The sequence below is a fragment of the Brachypodium distachyon genome, chromosome 5 (assembly GCF_000005505.3).
Source record: "Brachypodium distachyon strain Bd21 chromosome 5, Brachypodium_distachyon_v3.0, whole genome shotgun sequence".
Classification (NCBI taxonomy): Eukaryota; Viridiplantae; Streptophyta; class Magnoliopsida; order Poales; family Poaceae; genus Brachypodium; species Brachypodium distachyon.
The window spans coordinates 11,701,201-11,709,045 of record NC_016135.3 but is presented as its reverse complement, the minus strand read 5'-3'; the positions used below and the strand labels follow the sequence as shown (position 1 = coordinate 11,709,045).

General features: G+C 45.0%; 2 protein-coding genes across 2 annotated transcripts; one reads left to right on the top strand and one right to left on the bottom strand.

Moving 5' to 3' along the window:
- Positions 1-307: 307 nt before the first annotated feature.
- LOC100823116 (glycerophosphodiester phosphodiesterase GDPD2) lies at positions 308-3,174 on the top strand. The gene is made up of 8 exons (XM_003579607.4): positions 308-815; positions 917-1,095; positions 1,234-1,296; positions 1,406-1,489; positions 1,600-1,800; positions 1,892-1,987; positions 2,079-2,275; positions 2,380-3,174. Exons 1-8 carry the CDS (start codon positions 725-727, stop codon positions 2,615-2,617), a joined length of 1,149 nt encoding a protein of 382 aa, XP_003579655.1. The 5' UTR covers positions 308-724; the 3' UTR covers positions 2,618-3,174.
- Positions 3,175-3,984: 810 nt separating this feature from the next.
- Positions 3,985-7,412, bottom strand: LOC100834988 (DNA-directed RNA polymerase III subunit RPC4). The gene is made up of 10 exons (XM_024456132.1): positions 7,127-7,412; positions 6,988-7,046; positions 6,818-6,887; positions 6,694-6,736; positions 5,832-5,912; positions 5,369-5,403; positions 5,224-5,287; positions 5,049-5,137; positions 4,492-4,746; positions 3,985-4,408 (listed from the first exon to the last, which is right to left on the bottom strand). Exons 1-10 carry the CDS (start codon positions 7,193-7,195, stop codon positions 4,253-4,255), a joined length of 921 nt encoding a protein of 306 aa, XP_024311900.1. The 5' UTR covers positions 7,196-7,412; the 3' UTR covers positions 3,985-4,252.
- Between the last annotated feature and the right edge of the window lie 433 nt (positions 7,413-7,845).

Sequence of the window (7,845 nt, the reverse complement as noted above, 5' to 3'; positions counted from 1 at the left end):
GAAACAAAACTAGCAACAATGCACTGGAAGTGCCTAAGCAAATGGCAACGTGCTGCGTGCATCTTTGAAGAGCGCGCGGGGATGCTCCCTTTCTTTTTTGAAAAGAAAAATTGCGCATAACGGCATAAGCATCGATCGATCGCGCACGTTCCATTACCACCGCCCGTGAACGATCAACATCGCAACAAGACAGCCGCAGGAAACATTATCCCATATTCTGCAACCATCTAGAACACTGCAAACGAAACGAGATCCGCACTTAAATTAGTAGGGCCATCAATTGCAAATTTGCAATTCCACACGGCGAGCAGGAGGAGGAGGGAGTCAAGGGAGAGAAGAGAAGCTTCGTCTTCCTGTCGCCTTGGAGGGGCCCGGATCCGGATATCCCTCGGCATAAACCTCCAGCTCTCCAGGCGCGCCAAGAATATTCGCTCCTCGCGCCCCGCCTGAATCCTATTCCATTCCAAGTTCCATATTCAACGCGGTCTCTCCTGATTTGTACTCCCAATCTTCTCCCTTAACCTCCGCCGTTTCGTAATCTCACGTTTATTGCACACGCTAAACACGATCGATCCAGCTCACCGGGCTTCTCAAATCGGCCAGAAACAGGGAGGAGGAGGGGAGCTCTAAATTAAGGTGATCTCCACGTTGAATCACCTCGATCCCCGTTGACACTAGTAGCCAACCGCACTTCTCGATTTGGCGTTGTCTCGGTGTACATAACATGGCTCAGCTCAAGGCCGGGCCACGCAAGGGCACCGCCGCCGTGCCGGACATCGCCGCGCAGCTCGACCTCGCTTCCGCGTGCATCAAAGGTAAGTACGCTACGCCCCCCGGTGTCACATCGCCGCGCAGCTCTCGACTCTGGGTAAACAAACAATAATATTTATTGTTGATTGATTCGTACGTATAATAGGCGGCGAGGCGATGATGATGGGGAGGCCGGCGCTGGTGGTGATCGGGCACCGGGGGAAGGGGATGAACGCGCTGGCGTCGCCGGACGAGCGGCTGCGGGAGGTGAAGGAGAACACTGTCCGCTCCTTCAACGACGCCGCAAGCGTCTCCGGCGTCGCCTACGTCGAGTTCGACGTCCAGGTACCTACTGTAAGAAACCCAGAAAATTCCTACACGTACGTGGGCATGTCGTGCCTGGCTCCAAAGTTGACTGCTCGTTAGTTTTCTACTACGACGTGTCTCGAGCTGGTTGAAATTAAAGCGTCAACATTTATTTAGGTGACCAAAGATGGCTGCCCGATCATCTTCCACGACAACTTCATCTTCACCCAAGAACAAGATGTAAGTTTCCAAGCTCCCGTTAAATGCTGGACAAGAACAGCAGCGGAGTTGCGGTCCCGTCATCTCGATACAACGTCTCACGTGTCATAACTCATAACCAAAATTTCAGGGTGAAATCACCGGGAAACGCGTCACCGATCTTCGCTTGGACGAATTTCTGTCCTACGGCCCCCAAATAAAGGATCAGGGAAAGGTATAGTACCAACCATCAAAACAAACAAAACTTTGCACTTCAAACTCCCCTTGAACAATGGCGATATCTATTTAGTAGAGTATAGCATCTTAATTGATTGATTTGTTCAGGTCGGGAGGCCATTGCTCCGGAAGCTCAAGGACGGCAGGATACTGAGATGGGACGTGCGGTGCGACGACGTGCTCTGCACGTTGCAGGAGGCGTTCGAGGACGTCGACACTCGGGTCGGGTTCAACGTCGAGCTCAAGTTCGACGATGACCTTGTGTACCAGGAAGGGGAGCTCACCGGCATCCTGCAGTCCATCCTCAAGGCATCAACATTAAACAAAGCGCACTTGCAAATTACAGTACTACTCTGACATTCAGAGTACTAACTTGCTCTGCTTTCAAAACATAGTTCAGGTCGTTTCCGAGCATGCCAGGGACAGGCCCATCATCTTCTCCAGCTTCCAGCCCGACGCGGCGCGGCTTATGCGAAAGCTGCAAGATGGATACCCTGTAAGTTGTAGTATTACTAGTCAGGCTACTTTGCAACTTTGCATTGTTCGGATGAGTTACAGTGACCGACCGACTTGTCGTGAAAATTCAGGTTTACTTCCTGACGAACGGAGGGACGCAGATCTACGCTGACGCGAGGCGGAACTCGCTGGAGGAGGCCGTCAGGCTGTGTGTCGCCTGCGGCCTGCAAGGGATCGTGTCGGAGGCCAGGGCGGTGTTCAGGCACCCGGCGGCCATAGTCATGGTCAAGGAGGCCGGCCTCTCCCTGCTCACCTACGGGCAGCTCAAGTGAGTCTCTATTCTATTCCTGTGGTCTACAAATGTGTACTCCACTAAATGTTGCAGCCTTGCAACGGGTAGAGGTGATTAATGGTGATGAGAAATTGTTGCAGCAATGTGCCAGAGGCCGTGTACATGCAGCACCTGATGGGGGTGGACGGGGTGATCGTGGACCTGGTGCAGGAGATCACCGAGGCCGTGTCGGAGTTCGCTGCTGCGGTCGCACCAGCTGAGCCCGGTCTTGAAGACGGTTCGGTCGGGATGTTGGAGACGGTGGCGAAGAGAACGCCCAACTTCTCGCAGCGGGAAATTTCCTTCCTGCTGAGGCTCATACCCGAGCTTGTACAGTAGTAGCAGTAGCACACGGCCTGACGAAGACTTGGGGCAAGCAGGCAACGACCCGAAGTAAAGAGAGTCAACGTGCTGCCAAAATCGCATTCTAGAGGATTAAGCATAAACCACCTGAAATACTAATTTATACCCTGACAGTGTGCGACCAAACGAATCACGGCACAAGGAATCGTAAGTGACGAGGAGAGGATATCTATTACTCCTGCTATTTCACCAACTTCATATATTCTGCGGTTTGGATCTTTTTGCGTTCAAGTTCCTCCGAAATATGAGGTGAAGCCCACTTTCAGAACACCACTTTGAAGTTTACTTCGTTTTAGAGTTTGAAATTTATTTAAGTTTGCAGTGTTTTCTTTATTTTCGTTTGATGGTTTTTGGGCCTGTCCAAAACAATTTTTAGTTCAGCCTATGGGCCTTCGTTGTGTGGCGTATGGCATGTCCCACCCAAGTTGCGTTAGAGCCACCCTATAAAGGGTTTTCGGCAGCCGACGTTGAAAAGGGAGTTGAATTTTTGAGATTAAGAATGGACCAAAAAAGTCCCAATGTTTGGGGGCGCATATCGTCGTGTTTGCTTGCTGATCTTGAAGATCTGATGTTATGCCCTGCGGTGGAGTTGATTCTAATCAGTTCCAACGTGAGTAATTGAAGAGATTTGATCTGGATTACTTCAAATTGATTTTGCTCGGTTACTGATCTGCTTGTTCGTCGATCGCTGTGAAAGATTGGACCTGAAACCTTTTTAAATCACGTTGATCCTTATCAGTGAGATTGGTTCACGCGTACGGATGGTGGGTTGGGTGTGTGAGTCACGTATGCCTCTCGTTGAAAAAAAAACACACAGTACGGAGTAGTAACGATCATGCACACGTTTACCATGCTCAACAGCTCAAGATCTGTTGGCCTTGTGGAACCACTGATTACGTCCCTCTTTTTATTTATTTAAGAAACACATACTACAACCACGATCCACACAACACCGTATAAACAACATCTGCAAAAGATTAAAGTTGCGAACTACGAAGTCTTAAGATTGACGCGCATAGTCACCAAAAGGATGATCCATCTATGCTGAGACACGTAAAATGTCAAACCTTAATCCATGGTGGACCGAGAGTACAACCCATGTGCTAACAAATAGTGTTCCTACTTTTGTCTCAACAAAAATAGCAAACAATAGGCTGTGGCATCATATTTCTATTTCTTGATACACCACCCATGGCATTTATTTCTGCCATGTGATAAGAAAAACAAACATGTCTGCAAATTCAATTACGTTCACTTTTATTGAGCCTCCATGCACGTACGAGTATATCTTTGCTATCAAAACCGCAACTCTATTTCGTTCCTCTCACTTAAGCAGTCGTCTATTTGTGAAATACTTCTCAGGTTCATAATTCTTGTCAAAATATTACATGTATTTATGTATCTAGACGTTTTTTTAGGAACAGATACGTCCGTTTTTGGACAAATTTGAGACAAAAATTACGGAACGGAGGGAGTACTGACCAATTCAGCTGTCGTTCAGTGTAATTTTAACTAAAAACACAAAGATTGACAATACTAACAAGAAATAAATCTCACCCTAACAGGCAGGAAGGGCAAGAAAGCTCGCAGGCTACTCTTGCAAACATAGGCTTATTCTTCCATTCTGTTAACAGAATCCTGCAGATGGGCAACATCCGGGGTTACAACTGCGTTCTTACTGATCTCTCCCAGCGTGCAGCAGTGATTTTCTCTGATGTTAATCGCTGCAACATCCTGGACGAACTTGCAGTTGACGCCAGGGGAGACCTGCGCAGTTGGTTAATTTTTAGTATTGCATGGTTAACATATAGGCAAACAAAATGCAGCAGTTTTACAGGTTTTATACTCACATCAAATAATGCATCTCCAATCTTCATCTTCACTTTACCACTCTTATATACGAGTATCTTTCCCATGAGACCTCCTGGCAAATCATTGATCTTAGAGCCAGTGATTTTCTCGTGTGCCAACTTAGAGATTGTGCTTGCAGGTCCAGTATTATCCTTGTTGCCTGTATTTGGCTCTTCAACAGATTGTGCTTGCTTTAGTAAAGGAAGAGATTTAGGAAACAGGAACAAGAGCAGCGGTGGTGTGTCGGACCGATCCTGTCAACACAGCAATCATTATAAGAGAGCAACTATAGCCTCCAGGACTCCTAAAAGGTTCAAGTAGTTAAATTCTAAATCGTATATTGATACTTCCTCCGTCCGACAAAAGATGTCTCAACTTTGACTAAATTTGAATACATCTATACACTAAGTCATGCCTAGATACATCCAAATTTTGATGAACTTGAGACATCTTGGAGGGAGTATGATAATATGTACTCCGTACTTTAAATTTTGGGTTTGCTTTAAAGCAGAGGACCACAATGGCATAGGATTGTTACAATTCAATAATAAATTACCATTAATCCAAGTTCTTCTGCTGCGGTTAGTTCACCATCCTGAGCTCTGCTGGCAGAGGACTCTCCAAACTCCTCTTCATCAAGAATCTCTGCACAAGGAATTTAGGAGAGAAATAAGAGATGGTTGAAGAAAAGTAAGTCTTGCAATAAAAGACCAGAAGGACCAACAGAATACCAGGATCTCCAGAGTAAGGCCTCCTAAGAGGGAGAGTAACAGGATAATCCCTATTGGTATAGTCCTGCATAGAGATGTAAATTAATTGAATGATAATGCACGCAAGGAAGACACTTACATCGATGCACTTGGTATCTCTACTCACCCATGGATCGACATATTCTTTTGGTGCCTTTGACGCTGTACCATCAGAAAGAGTATGCATGAAACAAATGATATTAAAGCTTAAAATTGTACAGTCAAAGAGGTAATGCATACTATCTGTTTCATTCTGAAAGATAAACAAATGCAATGCCAACCAAGCGACTAAAAAAAGTTCAATGGTTTCGAAAATAGAATAAAAGTGCAAGTTTTTTTTTATCCAAATACAGTACTATGCAATATAAACCGTACATATTTCCCTTGTCATTTTAAATGAGAAACAAGAGTTTGATTCTAGCTAATAGATTACAATATACTACAAGGTATTTTAGTTATACATAAATTCTAATTAATTTTTATGTTTGTTTTGTGTTGTAATTATTTATACAAGATTTATCAAAACATTTAGTGCAATGTTTAACTAAACATAGAACAATCAAGATAGGGCAAACATCATAAAACAATACCTTTTGAATAATGTCGTGTAGGAAAAGATCTTGCGTAGGGAGAGTTCTCTTGCCCAAATGCAACCTGCGTATGGATTTCTTCTGCAGCAACAGATTGATATATAATTAGCAAAATATCCAAATTTTACAGAAATAAAACATCAGCAATATTATAAACAGAGGGTACAATTGTCAATAAGGCCACACTTGTTCGATGGTTGTAATAATTAAAAGATCACTTAAGAAAGGGCTAGGTTAAGAAAAAATTTGGCTATCTAGTCTACAGTAAATCTTAAGTCACTTTTTACTGCATGCACTAATTTTACAGTATGCAAAGAATATTCTATTGTGGCCATTTGGTGCAACCTCTGGACATTGCATTTCTCAAGATGAACGGGCGAAGCATTTCCTTATTATGATGAGTAGGGTCCCAACCAAGCCATACAGTTACAGTTGCCCCACAAGTTACTTGCAAATAGATTTTCATCCTCAGATGTCAACAAAACCATAGACTTGAACTTTGCTAGATCTGAAGTTACTTGCAGTTTCCTTTGGAGGATCGGTGTATTGGTAAAAGACAATGATCTGTATATTATGTATGAAGAGACGCATGCATGACCTAGTAAATAGAGATTGTTCACAGAAGTCACGACTTAAAAAGGCAGTTGAATGGTCAGTTTTATCAGGCGATGATGAATTAGTTATGGAATGATAATTTAGAAATGAAGAAGTGATTCTTTGGCAACAAGAGCTGACCTGACTAACTAGCCAATACAAATGGTGGGCTCTGAGCGTTCTCAAAGAATAGGTATCACATTCACTAGACAGTAATGAAGTTCATATGTACAAAGCATGGGACAGAACATCAATTAACCACACTTGCCTTTTTTCACAATGTTCAGTGGTCTTCCGAAGGGATCAGTGCTCTACAAAAGGCAACACATCAATCAACCATCAAACAACAAGCTTGCAGATACAACAAACGGCAAATATACTAATATACACACCAGTGATATCTTAAGTTTCATCAACAATTCCTTATCAATGATTTCATCCTTGATGTCTTCAACAGGTTCCCTGTAAAAGATTACAGAAACTCTCAGTTCTACAGTACTGTGCCTACCTATCTAGCAAACCTTGTCCTATAATGAAAGAAAACTTGAACTGAAGCACATACGTTTTTGGGACGACCTTTGCGGGTTTCTTTGGAGGCTTCTTTGGTGCGAATTTAAGCCCCTTAACATTGCGAGGAACAAATGCTGTAAGCATCAAACTGAACGAAACCAATCTGAGGAAAAACTAAAGCAAATGCTAACCTTTCGAGGAGCAGGTGCAGCGGAGCCATCTGTTTCCTTCTTCGCCTTACCCTTGCCCTTGTCGTCCATAAGATTTTATAGGAGTCGAGACACGAAACGCTGGGAGTCGGGGGCAGAGGATGAAGCAGCGGCCGGCGCAAAGACGGGGCAAGCGGCTATGCGTGGAGCGGATTAGAGGGCGGCGGCGTCGGCGAGGCAATCCAGGCGATCCGGAGAGGGATGACGATGGCTTGCGCAGCGGTTTTGCGAATCGGGGCGGCGGTGGAGGCGCTCAACTGCTCAAGGACTCTGGTCTCCGGAAAGGTTTCAATTCGTTTCAACAAGAACTTGCTTAAACGTGGCTTGTGGGCTTTTGGGCCTTGCCCGCCGGTGTCCAATCTCTCTGCCCACTGCAGCCCAGCCGCGTTTCAATTCGTTTCAACAAGTACTCTACTTGCTTAAACGTGGCTTGTGGGCTTGGGCCTTGCCCGCGTCCAATCTCTCTGCCAACTGCAGCCCAGCCGCGTGGGTGAGATCTGCAAAAAAGACGGGGGGTTCTAAAAAAAAAGAAAGACGGGAAATTACGGTTAAACGCTGGAGATGGGATCAGCGTGACTAGCTGGTGATTACCAGCGATCCTATCCATCGATTCTTTTTGCTAGTGGTATACACGTAATTGCGTGATCTTAACATGAGCGATGCGGCTCAGATCGCAATGCCGGGGAAAGGAATAGCATGGA